The 21,977-nt window shown below is 28.8% G+C and overlaps 2 protein-coding genes across 3 annotated transcripts; both read left to right on the forward strand.

Moving 5' to 3' along the window:
- The first annotated feature begins 295 nt into the window (after window positions 1-295).
- LOC119689001 (cytochrome b-c1 complex subunit Rieske, mitochondrial) lies at window positions 296-1,970 on the forward strand. 2 transcript variants are annotated; one of them, XM_038103720.1, is made up of 3 exons: window positions 296-588; window positions 1,192-1,580; window positions 1,643-1,970. In XM_038103720.1, the coding sequence occupies exons 1-3, from the start codon at window positions 420-422 to the stop codon at window positions 1,859-1,861; spliced, it is 777 nt and encodes a 258-aa protein (XP_037959648.1). In that variant the 5' UTR covers window positions 296-419; the 3' UTR covers window positions 1,862-1,970. The 2 variants fall into 2 exon arrangements, with proteins under 2 accessions (XP_037959648.1, XP_037959649.1); XM_038103721.1 differs by having other exon boundaries at window positions 296-510.
- Window positions 1,971-5,782: 3,812 nt separating this feature from the next.
- On the forward strand, window positions 5,783-18,880 carry LOC119689196 (abhydrolase domain-containing protein 2). Its single transcript, XM_038103970.1, has 7 exons — window positions 5,783-6,211; window positions 6,379-6,753; window positions 12,513-12,682; window positions 16,203-16,370; window positions 16,431-16,617; window positions 16,733-17,082; window positions 18,508-18,880. The coding sequence occupies exons 2-7, from the start codon at window positions 6,599-6,601 to the stop codon at window positions 18,681-18,683; spliced, it is 1,206 nt and encodes a 401-aa protein (XP_037959898.1). The 5' UTR covers window positions 5,783-6,211; window positions 6,379-6,598; the 3' UTR covers window positions 18,684-18,880.
- The last annotated feature ends 3,097 nt before the right edge of the window (window positions 18,881-21,977 follow it).

Raw genomic sequence — 21,977 nt, forward strand, 5'->3', positions numbered from 1 at the left:
ATAAAACAAATTCCGTCTGTCTGTCCGTAATTCTAGAATAACATGCTTTTCAATTAAAATATCAAATAATAATCTAAACAAATATTTAACCACTTTTTATTTTCGATTTAGAAAAAATGTTGTACCTATATAATGAATTAAATTAAATTGTTTATATTAAATTGAATCAAAATGTACTAGTGACGTAAGAATGTTTGCGGATTCCGTAACGTAATGCAAATGTAATAACGTAAGAAAATACAACACTTAATAAATTTCATTTGTCAACGTAAATTAGTTTTGACGTTTCTTTGGACATTTTCTTTTTCATACCACTGGCAAAAAGGAATTATAAGGTCGTACTGGCCGTTTTGTGGTAACATTTGGACGAAAGTTGCTAAATTAATTTATATTTAACAGTAAAAGAAATTTTAAGTAAAATGATCACTGCTGTGTCGCGCACCTACTTACGTGCCAGTACCCAAGCAGTATGTAATAGCTTAAAACCCGCTGTTATTGCAACAACGCAAGGTAAGAAGACAAATGCCACCGTCACTGAGGACAAGACAGCACCTTGTGCCAATACCAAAGCTACTGTTGGACTTCAAAGTAAATATTGTCATTATTATTTTTTACAACCGTTGTCTGCTTAAGTTAAAACTGATATCAAATCATTGTCGGTTTTACATTTACTTTAATATAAACATTGTTAATTATGTAATTTTTTAAGGTTATACATTCTAACTGAAGTGAACTATTTGTTAGCAGAAAAATGAATTAAGTATTCAATTCGGGTAAATTTAATGTTTTGTTTACATATTGTTAGTTTGAACAATACTTATAACGGTAAAATTACTATTAGCTAAAAATTTAAAAATAAAAAATAATATCTGCTAATCAGAAATTGCATTTTGCACTTTCATAACTGTCAACTTGCGTATACAAAATGTTTTATCAGTTGAATTACATAAATATTTTGCATTTTAAATGATGTAGGATTTTGCTTCTTTAATTATGTATATACAGCGAACAAAGTGTAGTGTAAAGCAATACAAATTTTTCTCAAGAAAATTGTTTACAACTATGAAATACATGGCATAGTAAATATGTATATGTGTTTATGTGTATCCTTTGTTATATATAAGTTATGTGAAAATATTAAATAAAAATAGAAATCAATCCTGCAATAAAATTATTTCTTAATATTTTTAGCAACTCAGCAAGTTCGTTGTTTGCACAGTGATTTGCAAGTTCCAGACTTCTCTCCTTACCGTCGCGACTCTGTGAATAATGCAAAACGCAAGAATGATTCTGAAGAAAGTCGCAAAGCCTTTTCCTATATGATGGTGGGTGGAGCTGCAGTGGGTACTGCTTATGCTGCCAAAGGTCTCGTAAATGCTTTTGTAGGCTCAATGAGTGCATCAGCTGATGTATTGGCTATGGCAAAAATTGAAATTAAATTATCAGATATTCCTGAAGGAAAATCTGTGACTTTCAAATGGCGTGGAAAGCCTCTTTTTATTCGCCATCGTTCGGAAGGTGAAATATCCACTGAACGCAACGTACCAGTATCTTCATTACGTGATCCAGAAAGTGATGATGTAAGTGATTTTATGTGCACTACAATTATTCTATTTAAAATAATTTTATTAATTATTTTCAGCAACGTGTTAAAAAACCTGAATGGTTGGTTGTCATTGGTGTCTGCACACATTTAGGTTGTGTACCAATTGCCAATGCTGGAGATTTTGGTGGTTATTATTGTCCTTGTCACGGCTCACATTATGATGCATCTGGTCGCATACGGAAAGGTCCAGCCCCTCTGAATTTAGAAGTACCAGCATATGAATTCCCTGATGAAGGCACTTTAGTCGTTGGTTAAGTGTTAAAATAAATATGTAGTAAAATATATAGTCAACTGCAAACAAAAACGAGGAAAACCATTTACTAAAAATTACGAATATATGAGAGACTATGTTCTTTAAATAATATTTTTTATTTTATTCCTCAATTATTAATTAAATCCAAATCTGATATTTCGAAGAAAAAATACTTTGAATGTGTTTGATGTAGTGTCACTACATTTTCTGTTAACTTGTTAAAGTCTACAATATATTCAAAATTAAAGTAAACATACACAAAATAGTTTTCTGAATCCGCAAATAAAAACATTACTTTTACATTAATTGTAAAAATAATTCGTAATAAATACGGTTGAATTTAATTAAAAATTAATATCTTCTCAATACTATTTCAATAAAGACTTATCTCAATGAGTGTTAGCAACTCCTGCAGCAAATTTATGATGCGGTTAAAGGAACTTATTGTCACTCCGTTCGACACTTAGTTGATTTTCTGAAATGTTCTTAACTTTTTAAGTGGCCCCAACATAAAATTCATTGAGCTTAGTTAGCAACGCAAAGTGCAGGTTTTCTTTTTAATTTGTCTAAATATGATAACGATCAATCCAACTAAGTACTCTGCAGTAATTTGTTGGGTTGATTTAAAAAACTGTGACACTTCAACTATTAGAATAGATTCTCAAATCACAGTAACAATTCAACTATTCAACGAATTCAGTACAGCTCATATTCGCTGGGTTTGTGTAACTCCTAACAATAAAATAGTTGAGTCAGAAAACATGGGCTTTAAATATTGTTTATATGTATATGGTTCTTTGAACAGTCATTTCTGTACTTTAAATATTAAGTAATGATGTGTGTTCCTTTATATGGATTAGTGATTATCCATGTATCATCCTTATACACCTTATTTTTGTGCAAGTGTTGCAGTGCTACTGTAGTTTTCCCAATGTTTGAATCCAATCGGGTAGTTATAGTTATTACACATTCTGATACGACTAAATCAACTTCAAATTAGCCTTAATTAAGTTTACCCGAGTATATAATGTAATCATCGCAACTTCTAATTAGATTTTTAGTGCTGTTAATTTAAGTCTCTCACACTATCAGTGGTGATAGTTCGATGATGTCGATCTCGACTGTAGCAGATGATTGACCCACAATAACCTTAATTTCGTGACTGAATTGCTATATTAAATAACAAACAAGATCGTTGTAAAAATAGTGCTAGTCATATTTTACCAATACAGAATGTTATAGAATGGATGTCACACTAATTGCTCGATCGCTAGACTTGTAGTTGTATAAGCAGGGCTCGTCGACAAAAGAGTGAGTTCAGATATGTTTGGACTTTTTAAGAAGATAAATAAACCTCATAAAATATTTTATCCAAAATCCTTGTTCAACAAAATATTACAAATATTGTCTGTTCTCGTCTGAGAGTGCATCAAATCTAACCGGGAATTAAGGAAGTGAAGAAAAAAGTGGACCAATACATTTTAATGCAGCTTTTTGTTTTTTTTTTTTGTAGTAGGTGGAAAGCATCGAAAGTCACAGTGTGAGACTTGAACCCACTAAAACCACCTCTTAGGAATGGATGGAGAAGATTTCCACAGCATTGAGGAAACTTCATTTCAATAATCATGGGAGAGAGATGAGAGTAAATAGACTTAATACCTAGTGAACTAGGTTCATCTAAGCAAATGCATGAGTTAAGGAGAATGCAGCTAATTTGGTAGCATTAATATATACAGCAGTATCATTAGCAGTTTCGATCAAAAAGGGAAAAAATTTATTCTTATATGTGGCTATTGATGTTCAACTATTTTAAATATATTTATATATATATATCGGCAAATTATTTGACGGAACAGTATTGTTTCTGGTACTGAAGGCCTCTGTCAAAATAAAATAAGAACAAAAATATAAAAAAAATTTAATACAATAAAATATATATATGATACATAAAGTTTCAATATTATTTACAAAATAGAATTAATAAAAATATAGTATATATTTTTTTTTACAATACCGACAAATTTTTAGTTTTTTATGATATTTAAATATTTATTGAAATAAAATATATAGTAAAATTATACTAATTATATATATTCCACAATCTGGATCGATTGTAAAGTAAAATCAATGTAAAATGTTTAAGACCTTATCAAGATTAAAGGAAAGTATTTAATGTAAATTGTGAAGCCAGTTAAGTGAAATTTGAAATTTCTCATCTAAAACCAATTTGATTTATTAAATTGAAACAAAACTAAAGAAACAAATAAATATATTATTTAGTATATGTTTTTTATTTATTGTTTTAACAACCAAATTGTATTGGTGTATACGTATATTTTTAAAGGGGCTAATAGGTCAACGCTATTTAATACACAACTTTTTAAGTTAGCTGTAAAATATATATTTTATTATTCCCGACATTTTAACTATTGTCTTTACATGATTTAAGATAATTGTAGACTATAGTCAAAATATCGTTGACAATAAAATATATTTTTTTAAACAAATTAAAAAAATTGTGTATTATTTAATATTGAACGTTCAATTAGCTCGTCAAAATTATATAAATATTTTTTTTTAAATATTTATTTTAGAATATTTTGGAGAAAAAATTTTTCGTTTTTTTTTGTTTTCTTATTCATTAAACTCTAAATAATACGTTAACACTAAAAGTTAACGTGTAAACAGTTTAACTTTTTTTTGGTAAAAATTACTAACATACTTAAGGTAAGCCGCAATCATGTTATAATATGCTAAATAATAATCGTGAAACACCCAAACAAATTGTTTATCGTTTTTCTTTTGTTTTCTTTATTAAGCTCTTAAAGTTAAGGTGTAAACAGTTCAACTTTTTTTGTGGTAGAAAATGCTGACTTACGTTAAATAAGCCGAACTCTTGCTATAAAACAGGGTTGTCCACAGTACGGCACGCGGATCGCATGTGGCATGTTTTTAATCTACTACAATTACGCAAATTTTCTTTTGGTGACTTGTAAAACCACATTATTTTATTCTTATGGTATACCAAATAAATGAATTTAAATTGATAAATTACTAAAACTAAATTAAACATTATAACAGTATTTTTATATTTGTCGAAAACAGCTATGAACGTATGTATGTATTTGTTTCTGCACCCCTTCAATCTGTACAATGATTTGTATTTGCCCGTGATCGCATCTGATCTGGACAGCCATGCTATAACATTTTAAATAATAATTATGAAGTACCCTAACACTAGATTTTGTTGGAGTCATATTAATTAGCGTATTGTTTATCACCATATTTGTTGTTGCTTGTCTACAAGGGTTCTTTTTTTTATTGAAAACAACAGATAAGCCGAAGTTCTGCTAAACATGTTAAATAAGAATTGTGAAGAACCGTAATACTAGATTTTATTGGAGCTATATTATTTGGCCTATTAAATAATTGTGTATCACCACATTTGAAATCATACTAAATAAGAAATGCTAAATAATGCTAAATAAGAAATGTGAAGAACCCTAATTGGATTTTAGATTTTATTGGAGCTATATTATTTGGCCTATTAAATAGTTGTCTATCACTCCTATTTGCAGTCATGCTAAACATGCTAAATAATAATTGTGACGCACCCTAATACTAGATTGTATTGGAGCTATATTATTTGGAATATTAAATAATTGATTATCACCATATTTGTTATTGCTTTTAACACAGATATTTTTTATTAAAATCAACAATAAATATAATAATCGACTATCATTTAACAGAGTCTACGTAACATCGCCAAGTCTACGTACAAGTCATACGTAAGTCGTATTTAAATGATAAGATTCAATAAAACTGACAAGTCAAAAAAAAATATTTAGTATATCTATTTATAGTTATATGAAAAAAATTCTAAATGTGTCAAAATTGCATATATATGAAATATATTTTATTTGTTGTGTATTCAATATATAAAAATTTATTGTCAATGAAGATCTTCCGCTACATCACAAATTTTGTTGCGATTTTATAGGTTTGCATGAATTTTACTATTAACAACTCTGTCGTCAGTTTGAAGTTTTTGTTTTTATTATGCCATATGTTTATTGTTAGTTGCTTCTTAAAGTTGAGAGATAGTAAATTTAAACGCAGTTAGGAATTCGGTGTAATTGGTGGCTGGAAATATGATGGTCGAATAAATAATTTACATTAAAGTACAAATGTATCGGCATTTGTACAACAATAAAACATATACTCCAACATAAACAGCGGTTTTAATATAATTAATAAACTGGAACATCATTCATTAAAATTTAAAATTATAAGCATTTTTCAACGAAACGAAACAGAGCATTCCTATACATTTACGTATCGCCGCATAGGTAGGTGTTTGCATATTGACTGATTTATGATAGTAAATTCAAAATGAACAAAATGTTATTTTAGAAAATGAAAATTTAACATTCTGCTGTGAATAAAAATAAAAATATATTTAAATAATAATAAATTTAATGTAATGTTTAAATAATGTTTTTGGAATTCTCAAAAGCGAAAATCAACAGTGAATATTAATTGGTGCCGAAACAGAAACCACAATAAAATTGCGTCATTAAAACAAAACCGAATAAAACAAAGCAAAAAGCGGGAAAAGAATTTTGGAGAATTGAAAAATTGAAAAATTGAAAAAATCAAACATTTGTAGGAAAGTTTAATATCAGTAAATTATTGACGTAGCTGCAGTTTTCTGCTGCTTTCAACTAATTGGAAAAATGTCGACCGCTTTTCTCACCGCAATTGCCGTAATATTTTGCATCTTATTTCGAATTTTAAATGTAAACAGTCAACCATTGCGCCCAAGTGTTTGGTGTTTGGATCCACAATTCTTGGACTGCATCTTTAAGATAGCTCCAGTATTGCGTGAACCGTAAGTTTTTAAAAAATATAATATTATAACTAGTAAATTTATATATAAAATAGAAGATAATGCATAAGCTTTACGTTTCTGTTGTTGTGAAACAAAAATTCTATTCAAAAATATACAAAAATGCAAATGTATAATATTACTATTTTAATAAATTTATTTTACAATAATCAGTAAAACTTTTAAACAATTAGTAACACTATACATATTACCAAGTTAAATAAAGTGTCATATACCGGCTGAGGACTATATAAGTCATTTCCGTCAGTGCGAAGATAAAACATGGTATATGTAATGGTTTTATAATATACCTAATAAAAATTAGTACTAGTAATAGTTATGTATTAGGCTTTTCCCATTTTTATAACAAAAAGTTTCAATTAAAGAGTTCAAAGTTATTTGCTTAGAAAAAACTTTTTTTAAAAAAAAATATATTTTTTTATTTTATTTTGCCTTGTGTAAAGCAATTAATATAGGACGTAATTTATGAAATGATTTAATTCATACTAAATACAATATGAATTAATATTTTAGTATTTATTTTGCTTTAAGTATATATGACTTTTTTTTTTTATTTCAACATTAATTGTGAAGTTATTGTTGGTGTCGTAACCCACTGGGATCTGTTTGCTGATTCCCTTTGGGGGTGGTAAACGGCACTTGGCCATCGTGGTTGGCGAGTAGCTTCTTGGAACCTTAATTGTGAAGTGCGTACCAGTGTGATAAAATTTTACTATAATTACACACAAAAAATAATGATTTATTATTTGAAAACTTTTGTTTTAGTAAATAAAAAGCTGTGGTGCTTTTATAATCCCTTTTAAGAGTATTGAACGGCACTTGAACCTAGACCCAAAAACTCCTAGAACCTAAACAGTTATGATTAATTGCGTTAGTATTGGCTATTGATAAAATACTCTTAACAATGATTTAGTAAAGGGTAAATAATAAAATCAATAAGTACCTAAGTTAGGTTATGCTACTACTACTACTACTACTGTTGTCCTCTTCTCCTCATGCCTGTGCCATAGATCTAAATCTAACTCTATTGAGTGCTTCGTGGCATATATCGCTCCAGTTATAATTTGCATTAATAAGGTCTCTGTCTATGTTAGAGGTTATGCTGGCAGACCAAAAAAGCCACGCGTAGACCATTAAAGTCCATTGCGATACCAGATTAGAGTCTTATTTCTAACGATAGTGTGTACTCCTAGAATGCGCGTGTTATTAGCGAATTGTGTTAAGAGTTCAATAATAACATCAGATATGTGCTGCAGTCCTGTAAAAATGACAGTCCTCAAGTATTTTTGTTGAGTTCTCGAGAGAGCGGGGCAGCTACAGAGGGTACAATGAGTATCCTAACAATGAAGCAATACAATTCCAAAAAGATTCACTATATTAAACAGCAGTTGACCAGTGTACCGGAATGAGTACTGAACAAAAAATTTAATATCTATAAAATAAATTTGTTATAATAAAATATTAAATAAATTTATGCTAATTAAAAGCTAGTGAATGTTAAAATATGATATTATTAAATACATGTATAGGTATGACATCATTTCTTATTTTATATTTTATCTCTAAAACCAATACTGTTTAGCTAAAAATCAAAAATTAAATAAAGTTTATATATACACAAAAATTTTTGAGTCAAATTCTTCTATGTGAAAATCTTATATTAAAAAAAATTGAACGCAAACTTAAACAGAGCACTGAAAAGCTAATGCAGCTAATTAGATATAGTAACATTCATAAAGAGAGAAGAGGTTTTAAAAACGGTCGAATCTACGTTCCGGAGCCACTCGTCCAGTTCGACAACCAGGAGTCAGTCATTTAACACTGCCAAAAGGGACAACGCAAACAAATCCCTGCAGGCTACAACAACATTCATAGTGTATTGAGATTAGAAACAGAAATACTATAAGACAGAGATACATATATCTTTAAAATAAAAATCTACAGAACAAATATTCACAATCGCATGCTTCACTGACGGCTCGCTTACGGAGGAAGGTGTCGGAGTGGGAATAGTTGGACCAGGCAAGAAGCGCTGGGGAAAATAACTAGCATCTTCGAAGCAGAAATTTTCTCATCAATATTAAACAGAATTACCAGGGTAAAAATAACGCACAACTGACAGACAGCCAAGGGGGCGATCAAAGCAGTAAAATCGCATCAGGTGACCTCAAGACTGGTGTTAGACTACCTTGACATACTGGGACATACTGATGTACGTGAAAACAAATACGCGGAGAAACTTGCCAGGAAAGGGACAGCCACACCGATGATGGGTCTAGAATCATTTTGTGGACTAGGACCTAGTATGCTCCTTTCTCTCATAAAAATAAAGGAGAACCGGAATAAAGAGGATTACTGGGATAATATACCAGGATTAAAACAATCCAAATCACTTGTTAGTACCTATGGTATAACAATAAGAGATACCAGGATTGCATGAACTTATCAAAACATCACAGGAATCCTAACAGGGCACTGTAAACTAAAACACCACCTTTCAAGACTGTGTATACTTACGGATGCAAGCTGTAGATTTTGTGAAGAGAATGAGGAGTCGGTCATACATGTTTTGTTAGAATATTCTTAATACACATATAGAATAGACTACTGGAAATATATATACTTAAGAAAGAGGCAATAAAACTCTTTAAAGTAGGTTATACTACTTTTTTTAACGCAACAGGTCTTAGGAAACTACTCTAAACCCAGAAGGGGGCACAAAGACCCTACGGTGGCAGTGCCACATCCTCTAACAATAATAATAAAATATGCAGAAATATAAAAAATGTAATGTTATATATATATATAATAAAAGGTAAGAGATATAATATAATATGAGTCAAAGGAAATTTTCCGATATAAAGTAATACATTCTACACCCATTTACACAAGTCTGTTTTATTCAATAACAGACAAAACCAGCACATTGCAAGTAGTGAAATTAAAAGCAGAGCACTGAAATTAGAAACTACTAAAAACTGCTATAACGCAGAATATTTAATAAGAATTATATTCAAAACTACAATTACATTCTTGGAAAATAATATATACAGATTATACAGATGGGTTAAAGAAATTCATCCGAAGTAATGCAATACATTCCCTATCCATTCCATTAAAACTGTTTTATTCAATAACAGACAATTCAATCGAATTTACATATAATTAAAATAAATATGGTCATCTATTGATTGCATTTGTGGAACCATAACCATTGCTTGTCCTTGACAGAAAGTTTATTGAATTCTATATAATCCAATTAATTTTATTTGAAGTTTTGACTCATCAATAACACAGAAATATATAGATATATGTACGTACATATGTATATACGATAAAATCATTTAATAGCCGAGTATAAATAGTTGATTACGTACGTTTCGATATTTGTATCAATTGTATGTTATCTTTTCATAAAAAAAACCATAAAATTACATAATAATTAAAAATTTTGTTGAACGTTTCTAATAATTAAACTTTTCTTATATTTAAAACAATAACCAACAAAATAAATAAATACATACTAAACACTTTTTAAAAGAGACAACGGTGATATAAACTTTATTAAAGCTTTTTTCTAATTATTACAGAACCCCAATAGAAAAATGCTTAATACAGGAAATATTGATTAGTTTTAAGTTATCGTCCTGACACAAAACAGTATGGGGGTAGAGATTTATTATGCCCGTTTTAGTTAATTAATTTTATATACTATATTCAATTTTTTGTTGTAACGTACTTTATTGAGTTTTAGTGGAAATTTTTGTAAAAAATATTGACAATGTGTGCAGAGAGTTGTAGAAGACCTCCTCGTCATAAGACTTCATAAATTCGATAAACTAAATATTTTTGAAAAAGATTTTTCGAACAGTGAACTACAAGAACAAAAATTTATTTTATATTATTTTAATTAATTGAATTTTTGGCTGACCATACAGCTGTTTCGAGTATTGCCAAATACCCATCATCAATGGTCTTGGAAATAATTCTTGTATTTAATTATTTGTAAATAATTTTTTGTCACTGCAAGTACCAAGAATCAAACTCGTGCCCTGCCAAATTTTTAGCTCAGAGTCAGTGCTCCTTCAACAACTGACCTAAAGCCGTACTTGACTTTTATATTCGCACATTTTTCTGTAGTTTTGTTACTTAGTTGCGAAAGTTTTATTGACAAATTCACTTGCTGTGTTTGTATTAAAACGAAATCATAAACCAGTTGTAGAATGAATTAATTAATTATATTTTTTAATTGTTAAATTTCAATACTATTCAGTTTGTAGAGGCATTATTTGTTGTATAATACTGAGAAATTCATGCTAATATTACTCCACGAGTCGCACGGGCGAGACCAATATTTTGTGAATATAAGTTGTAATTTAACGTCAATTTTTTCAGACGGAAGTGACTATTATATTTAATAGAAACTAGTATATTTCATAAAGAGGTCCTTTACAAATCCTTTACAAAAACATAGAAATTGATTAATAGATTCCACCTCCTACTCATTTAAATACATAAACTACAGGTTTGTCAAAACTTTACATACCTCTCGTTCATTTTATAACTTATATGAGCCATAGGGTTCCAATGACGTCACATTCTTAACAAATAAACTACAAATCTGTAAAACTAGTAAAGGTTTCTACACTTTTATAGATTCGGAAATATCAATGAAAAGCGCAAATAGTAACTGGACACATAGTGATAAAAAAATTTCTTCCTAATGGAACAATATTTTAGAAATGTGTTCAGCTCCTTGCTTATACCTACGACATCAACATTATTGGGCGCAGCAAGATTGATGTAATACCTGCCTTTGCGGTTATCGACAAGGAATCTGCAAAGATGGGCTTAGCCTAGTGGTTGGCGATTATATTTTTAAAACTGTCAAGGATTTACCTTGTCACCGCTATAACGAACAACAGTTACCGAGAGAAAAGTTCTTCGTGAGATCTTTGGTCCTCTACGAATTGGCGACAATTACCGCATCGGAATTAACCACGAACTATACGAACTTTATCACGACATAGATGTGATTCAATAAATTATCATCCAGTGGCTGTGGTGTTTTGGTTATCTTGTGAGAATAGATGCTACAACGTAGGAGGCATTTGAAGCGGTAGTTGATGGAAGAAGGGGTAGAGGTAAGACCGTCTGTTTGGTGCAGTGGTAAAGTTGAGTTAGGACTGATTGGACTTGATGTACAAGTCTGGATTTGATGCACACGCATACATGAATGAACGAATGCATTGTTTGGAGTTGAATGCAACTAATTGGAAACAGGTTCTCAAGAAAGGGGACTTAAGTCGCCGCCGTGCATGAGCTGGGTCTTCCTCACAGCTGTGACGGATTTTGCTTTTCCATTATAAAATTTTTAGGAATATATATCCAAAAAGCTTGCTAGAGAGCCTTTTTGATGTTGCCTTTAAGATTAAAGTGGTGGTGCTCCGTAATTCTTTGACCGAAAAATGTCGACCATATAATTAGGAATACGACCTTTTCTTTCCTATATTTATTAAAAATATAATTTTTTAAAATAGTAAAATCAAAATTTTATTCAATTTTTTTTAAATATTACTAAAAGCTCAAGTTATGCAATACTAGTAAAACATATTATTTAAACATATTCAGAAATGTTCAATTAAGCAATTGTAGATTTTTTCTAAAGTCAATTGCACAAGTAAAAATGTTTATTTTTAATTAATTTTCATAATTTACATATAACTTTTATTCATTTTCAGTTATGTACCCACACGCCTCTGGGGATTCAGTGGCCATGTACAAACTGTTTTGCACAGCATTGTTGGACGCGTTAAGTGCCCTTGGCCATTAGGCGACCGGATATATTTATCACTATTTGATGGTTCCACACTAACGTATGACCTATATCAGCCATTGGTAGAGGGTGAAGGTAAGCAAAAATTGATTTTTTTACGTATGCTCGTACGATTGCATGTATGATTGTCCCTGCAGCTTGAAACTAAAAATACTAATAAAATACTTCATCAGATACACAATAAAATAAATTTCAATACAAGTGAAAAGATAGTTATTATATCAGTTATTGTAATAACTTCTGTATTATTGATACACGGAAAAACAAAAAAAAAATTAACAAATAGAAAATATATAAAAGCGATGAAGGGATATAATTCGTGTAACTCATGGTTTATAGGAAAGTTCTTAGGGCTGTAGAAAAATGTCACCAGATTTGATAGTTGCTTGCAAAGGATCGAAGCTATTCTTAATAAAAAAAAAATAAAATACTATGATGAACTATGTCTGCGAAAATGAAGTAGAATCGCAGATATTTCTAGCAACTTCGAACTTTTGTTAGTTCGAACTATCAATTTCTGATTTTTGCTGAATAATAGTAATTATATATTACTAATATAGTTGCAGTTAGGTTAAGTTAGGTTATACCGGCGATCCACCTAGTGGATCCACCTAGGCCTATTGGCTCATTGTGTTACCGTGTATATAGGAAAAGCACATGGTCTAAAACCACCTAGAACCTTTAGCGAAGCATAAGATGTTATTTAGTGTCAGGTTCTGTATTTTGTCCAGATTCTCAAGAAAGAGGGCTTCTAAAGTATTAAGTCGCCGCCGTGCATGAGCTGGGTCTTCCTCACAGCTGCGACAGATTTAATTGAAAGGGAGATCTAATCTTCTAGCATGGTGCCCTAGTTTACAGTGACCTGTAAGTATATGTAAGTATGTATACTGATATCTCTATCTCTAGGATATATTAGGTTTGTCAAGATTTTTGTAATGTATGGAACGAAACGTCACAGTTCACATTAAAATATATCTAAATTTGTGTAACAGATAAAACAAAACGACATAGACTACATAAAATGCATATATTCTAGATCAGCTCGACCCGGATCAGTGACTAGAGTTTCAGTACAAGCTACTACATCAATTTTTGAACTATTCGTTTGAAAGTTTAGACCTTGATCATTTGTCATATTGGACCAATATGTTATGTAACTGTCACATAAACTGGATATAGGTGCTTTCCATTTTTTATAAAGATATTTAAAAGCAACTTTGTGCAGAATGTACTGTATATTTGTATAAGAGAATATAAAAAAATTTGAATCATACCGCTTCAGATTTAGATATAGCTGTCATATAAACATTCTAAATTATATACTTTAAATTTAGAATATAAGTATAGTTTATTAGTTTATTATTATTAAGATATAGCTTACATTTAAATCGACGATTATGGAACATGGAAAGGTTTCCTTTTATTTTTGATTGTGATCGCTTCTATTTTAAAATTTAGGTATCTGTTCTAGAAGAGAATATTCGAGATAAAAGTAATACCACTTGGTTCAGATTTGGTTATAGTTATATTACAAAAGGTTATTTCTGATAAATCTTATTCTATATTGTATAGTATGTGCTGCTATCCACATTAAAGGCTCCTCCAATTTTAAAAACTGTTGAAATATAAGTGTGAACAATATTATATTTTATTATATATTATTATATTATATTATATTATTATATTAAAATATTATTATATTATATTATATTATATATTATATTATATTATATTATATTATATTATAATATTATATATTATATTATATATTATTTATAATATTATATATTATATTATATATTATTATAATATTATATATTATATTATATATTATTATAATATTATATATTATATTATATATTATTATAATATTTATATTATATTATATATTATTATAATATTATATATTATATTATATATTATTATAATATTATATATTATATTATATATTATTATAATATTATATATTATATTATATATTATTATAATATTATATATTATATTATATATTATTATAATATTATATATTATATTATATATATTATATTATATTATGTTATATTATATTATATTATATTATATTATATTATATTATATTATATTATATTATATTTTATATATATCATATAAATGAAACTTCAATGTAGATTCAAAACTCTGTATAAAGAGTAAATAAGCTTCGGTAAAGCCAAAGCTAACAGCTTTACTCACTTTTTTTGTTTTAATTTCCTGTATTCTCTTGCCGATCATTTCTCCCTATAACATTTCTTGAGTTAAAGCTAAAGCATTAAATCGTACACATTTATTAAACCAGCACAGATATAACTGTCAATTTGCAATTAATAAAGTTACAGCATCCTTTGTGTACTCCATATAAATAACTTATTATTCTGATTCGAATATACTGAAATCACACATAAGACACTATTCGTTACCCGAAATTCCTGCGCGCCCAACAAATCAAGAATTGAATTTGATTTGCTAAATTGTGCTAAATTGCTGCTTACAAATCCTATAAATTTTCACTATTCGCAGGAAGGCATATCAAGCCTGAGGATGCATCAAAAGTCTCGAGGATCATGCATTGATCGTTGCCCAACTACATGACTGACTATCTATATTTATGTATATTATGGTTGGTTTATTCGAGTTGGTGTGTGAATCAGAAGCCTCTACTCTGCTTGTGGATCGACCTGTAAGTGTGTCACTAGGAATGTAAATGATTTTGATGTTTATCTTTAAAGCTATAGATGCATGAGTCCTTTAAGAGTGGTGTTTGAAAAGTTTTACGCAAAATATAAAAAATAATGTCAATTTTTTTTTAACATTTACGATTTAGTAGCAAAGCTACAATTTTATGAATTCCTCTGAGCAATGTATGGCGTTAAGGTGTTCCAATATATTAATTTATGTGAGATTTGCGGAATTTGTGAATTTTTAGCATTATAATGTCACATAGTACGTTCCAATTATTGTTCGATCATTTGTGAATTAGTTGCTCAGCAATATTTCCTTGCCGATTTAAGAAACAGTGCTCATTTATTGTCTTCTTAACTATTTAGTTTTTTTCCAATCCAACTATTTGATTTTACATTGATCAGCAGATGCTGTGCAAAAAGTCCACCTCATTTTGTTTTGACCGTCTTGGAACTGTTTAAGCTATTGCATTTTAGGTACATGGCCAGCGAATACGACAAACAACGTGCGGAAACCTTCTTCATGTCTAAAGTTTTAAGCAAATTTTTAAAAATTCGATCAAAGGAAACACCTATAGCGTCAGCAAAATATTTTGTGTAGATGTCCAGTATTCATGCTAGGGTATAAATGGTTTTGCAAATATAGAATGTACTCAGATTAGAGTGTATGGTATTTAATATCTATCGTTGTGCCAAATATATTTACTCCAAAACATTAGCAAGACTAATATAAAATCTGAGTACTTCTGTAAATTCTAATTGATTGCAATAATAACGTATATCTATATCGTATATATAATATCTTATTGCTATATATTATGTATATTCAAATTCTAAATATTTGTACTTATGATTTTTCAAATGAAAGTGATTTTTAATATTAATGGTTTTATTTACAGACGATGTTACAGTAGCTATTTGTCCTGGTATTGGTAATTCATCTGAGAGTGTGTATATTCGGACATTTGTTCATTATGCGCAATGTCATGGCTATCGTTGCGCTGTACTCAATCATATAGGAGCTCTGCCTAGTGTACAAGTAACATCTTCTCGAATATTTACTTATGGTAAATATTTTCAATATATACACCTCATACATACATAATAAATTTTATTTTAAATTGCAGGTCATACTGAAGATTTCGCTGAAATGGTTACTAATCTTCACAAAAAGTATCCATTGAGCAATATTGTTGCGGTTGGCTTTAGTTTAGGTGGGAATTTAGTTACTAAATACATGGGCGAAACTCAGAAACTGAAACCGAATAGTATAATTGGTGCCATTTCAGTGTGCCAGGGCTATAATGCTGTTGAGTAAGTTTACCAAATGAATGCAATATATTTGCATCTGTGTCTGAAAACACTAAAACGGTTGCTAATAATAATAATTCACTTATTAAAACAACTATAATTCTATATATTTATGCAGAGGAAGCAAATGGCTTTTAAATTACCAAAATTTTCGTCGATTTTATTTGTACGTGATGACTGAAAATGTTAAAAGCATTATACTAAAACATCGTCATATTCTGCTATCCGAAGAGGTTCGAGCCCGTCACAATTTAAACGAACGTGAAATAAGTGCTGCTGCTACATTGCCAGAGTTAGATGAAGCCTACACAAGACGTGTTCATAACTTTCCGTCCACTCAAGAGCTATATAAATGGAGTTCATCTCTACATTATCTTCATAATATTGAAAAGCCAATGATTTTTATTAATGCCAAAGATGATCCATTGGTACCAGAGAACTTACTTACGCCTATTAAAGAGTTTGCATGTAAGCACAAATTTTATTTCATCAATAATCAATCATTTTAGTTATTTAACACTATTTCTATTTACAACGCTTTTTATTTCTAGTACAACAGCCATAAAAACCTTTTAAATATATATATTTATTAGTTTGGTTAACGTAACTGTTGACTTTAAGTGAAATAAATTTGATTATTTAGTCTTAAGGCATTTCTTTATCAACCTGATAAAGAAACGCATTTAGTGTTAAATCAGTTCTTAGTTATTTTTTTTGCTTTCTTTACTTAGCGCTATTTACGATAAAATTTTTATACTTACCAAACGTCTGCACTAGTTAGACTTTGCCAACATTTCTACATCACTCGCACACTCCCACTAATTAGGTTAGATTGGAGTAGCGACCTTGTGGTCAAAGCCCACTTGATCTTAAATAATGGCCTGTTGTGACACTAAGGATTAGCCCTGTTCATACGCAGACTATAGGTCAACGTACGAATAACGCCAAATGGAAGTAAACCAACCTGACAAGTTTATAAACTTGGCTAAGTCCCTAATTTTACAAGATGATAGCGCGAGCCAATAATGGACACTAACACATGTAGTACAAAATTTCAAAGTTAGACTGAAGCCTTAAACCTAGTCTAGTGCAATTATAACTTAAAATTTTTTCCAATGAACTTTCAATATTAATTATTACAAAACTAAGGAAAACGAAAAAAAAAACAATTTTAAATGCAAATATAGTTCATTATAGCCGATAGCCCATGAAATACAAATTTTTTCTACACTGATTTTTTTTAACCGATAAGTATTGTATTAGCGTTTCTTCTAATATAATAATGATATATATTCTTCTTCTTCTTACTTGGCACTAAAGTCCAGTGTCAACCTTGGCCTCCTTCATAATCTGCCTGCATCTGCTTCGATCTTGTGCAGTTGTTTTCCACTTCAGAACTCCAAGCTTTCTGGCGTCCTCGTACACATTTTCCTTCCATCTCAGCTTCGGTCTGCCTCTTTGCCTTATTGTCATCGGTTTAGCATTAAATATATTGGCCAGATTCTTTTCAGGTTCCATTCTTACAACGTGAGCTGCCTACCCATTGCAGTCTTTGTGCTTTGACAAATCTTACTATATTTTCATTTTTAAGCAGGTTATCAATTTCGTTGTTTGTTCGTCTTCTGAATGTCTCGTCGTCCATTTGAATAGTGCCATATACTTGGCGAACTATCTTTATTTCAAAAACCTGCAGCGCTTCTTCGTCCGCCCTTGTCATTGTCCAACATTCCGAGCCATAAGTTGCTATCGGTCTTATTATGATATATATTATGTAGATATAACATATATATGTATATATAATATATAATAATTTTTTATATTATGCATGATAAGTATTTTATGTGATTGCAAATATAATAAATATTTTTTAATCTCTATATATATTTATTTCAGTGTCACGTTTGCGTATTGCTTATGTGGAACTTGCCCATGGCGGTCATCTTGGTTTCTACGAAGGTGGACTAGTTTATCCAAACCCATTAACATGGCTGGACCGCACACTTGTAGCAATGATTGGATCCATTTTGGTTTTACACACTGACCCTACTGGTCCAAAAGATATTATATAAATCTTTATGATAAATTTTCTGAAAAATATGAACATTTCAACTCAATAATTTATGAAACATATACTTCTTCAGGAATATATATATATTTTATACATTCATACAACAATTTTTTTTTTCAAACGCAAAGAAACTATTGTTACAGATTAATTTTATTTTTAAGTAATATACAGTTATGTCTTTTAGAAAGCAAAGAACCCTGTGAAATGTTGTATAAATTTATTATATCCTTATAAAAAGTATTTCTTGTTTTAAAATAATTCGCATTATACAAAGCGATATTTAATATTCATGTCTATTTAATATAATGTAAATCTATTTTAAAAATACACTTTTTTTTAGTCAAAAATAGTTATATAAACAAATTATAATCTTTGTTTTATTATTAATTTTAAATTAATGCAAAATGTAAAGTAATGTTTACTCATTAGAATTCATATCAAAGTTAATTTATTTAAAATTTTAAATCAATTATAAGACAATGTAATTATATTGATGTATTAATATGTTATGTGTGTGTGTGTACATAAGATCATATGTTGCATGCAACTTTTAAGGATTATATTTAGATATTACAAACTTTTTGGAGCCATACACCTACATATATGTATTAATGACTTAATAATAAAAATAATTACATATACATATATTTTATAAATATTATTTATAATATATATATAATATATATAATATATATATAATATATATAATATATATATATATATTATTTATGTATAATATATATAGAATATATGTATATATTATTAATATATTATATATACATAATATATATATATATATATTAATATATTATATGTTTATAAAATATATATACATATTATTAATATATTAAATATATATAAATATTTTATATGTATTATTAATATATTTATATACATATAATTAATTTATATATATATATTCTTTAATATATTATATATATATTATTAATGTAATATATATATTTATTAATATTAAAACTATATATATATAAATATATATTAAATTTTTATATATACAGCTAGAAATTTATATATTAATTGTAATAATATATATAAATATATTTTTATACATTAATAATAAAAATTTTTTTTATTTTTACATAATTTTTTTATGTAATAATTTTTAATATTTATATACCATATATATATATACTTTTTTGAGTCACATTTATATATGTATGTGTAAATGTTATTAATATATATATGTGTGCCTTTACAAACGGCTTTCCAAATATTTTGTAATACTATGCTACATAAATTATGAAACAAAATAACATTCATTGCATTTATTAGTTTATCAATAATGAACTTTATTTAGTTTTTAAATTTTGAAGCCATATGAATATGGTAAACATTCGAAATACAAAATGAAACTTTTATACAGACAAATTGGTGGTATTCAAATTTCCCGTGTACGCCGATTTGACAAAGAATTTTAGTAGAGCCAGTCAACTATTTAAAGCAACTTTTTCCACTATACTATATATGTGCCGATATAGCTTACTTCTCGAGATATGATTGTTGGTGGTTTTCCCATAAAAATTTCCAAATCAAAGCTTCTTATCTCGAAAACTAAACTATATTAACATATAGTGAAGTTGATAATGTTGTTCAATATAGCAGCTGCCCACTTAAATTCGTTGTCGAAAAAGGTTTTTCGGGAAATGGGAAACGACCTAGAAATTAATTATACTTTAAACAACTAGCGCGTGTATTGTTTTATGAAAGATGTATACTATTATTATAGCAAAAAGTGTTCGTGAATAGTAGAATTTATTTTCTTATTAAATATTTGCAGTGCAGGAAAAAAGTAATTAAATTTAGTATTTTGACAGCACAACACTGTTTATGCACAAATATTTTTCTTTATGGTATTATTAAAAAATATTATCCAATTAAAAATCCAATGTTTCATGCAAATACACGCACTATTATTTAAGGCTCTAGCATACGATATAATATGAAATACTTTATTAAGTTTAAAATTTTGTTATTAATTATTATTTCGAGCCAAAAACACACCAAGATGCCTTAATATATTTACTGCCTGTACTGATAGTAAAACACTAAATTTTGCATTTTCCTTTATAAATTATATTAACTTTACTTGTTAGATTCCAGATAATAAGTACAAACGTCTTGGCGTCTTATTATTGGTACATTTTTGAGAATTTAATAAAATCATTAATGAGAAATAACGTAAGGTTCATACATTCAGCACAGTTTGCTGCTTTTTAGATAATAAATATTCTAATAGTCCTTGTCTTTAGAAGGAGAAACGTTCTAAAGCATGACAAAGGACTAAGTTATACCATTCTAATAAATTTATTTGTTTACACTAAAGTGCATAATAAAGTGCATATTTTTAATAAACAAAACATATTTATAAATCAAAAAGTTTGTGTGTCTTTCAATTATTAGACATTTGATCAAACATATGCATTTCTTAAAAATCTATACCTAACCAACCTCATTTCCTATGAAGCCAATGGTTATTGAACCGTTTTAAGGCATGTATAAAAACAATAAAATACGAGTACACATCCCAAAAACTAAAATTGCTGAAAGCTGCATATGTCGCAATTGATTTCTAGAACCAATAAGAACTAAGAACTATAAATAATGTCAAATAATGACGATCGCATAAACAATCAAAACATGTGCGCTTAGAAAAAGAAAGCCAAAATCATCCTTTTTTAAGAACATCTTATAACTATTCTCAAAGTGATTCACTAGCGTTAATATGTATAAAAAATTTCGGTGCATTGCTTTTGGTTGTCGGGACGTAAACCCGGCCGTTCTTAGAACCATAGAACCGGCCATAGACTAAATCAGTGTATATCATTCAAATAACTTATTACACTTCTCCAGCGGCATCTTTGAAATGGAACCTTAAATGAGTCAAAAAAAACTCAGAGTTCATTGGATGTGGCATCTTTTCGAATCCATTTGATAGCCTTAAACAAAATGCTAAAGAGTACTAGAGAGTCTCAGTGTGTAAAGCGTTGTTATTAAAAGTAAATAAGCACTTGTCTATCATAATCCTTTAAGACTGCTTCTCTTCAATAGTTTAAAAACTATTAAATCGCATTTAATATTATTCAATAAATTAGAAATAGATTTATTAAAATATTTGCTACCTCACCTCACCTCACCTAAATAGTGAGAATGGAATGGAAGTTTTCGAGAAATATTTTGCAACGTTTATCTGATCCGATATAGTATAAAATAATTGGATTCATGAGACACATACATATATGAACTCTTTATTTTTAAGACTTTTAAATTAAATAAT

This window comes from Teleopsis dalmanni, chromosome X, assembly GCF_002237135.1.
Source record: "Teleopsis dalmanni isolate 2A chromosome X, ASM223713v2, whole genome shotgun sequence".
Classification (NCBI taxonomy): Eukaryota; Metazoa; Arthropoda; class Insecta; order Diptera; family Diopsidae; genus Teleopsis; species Teleopsis dalmanni.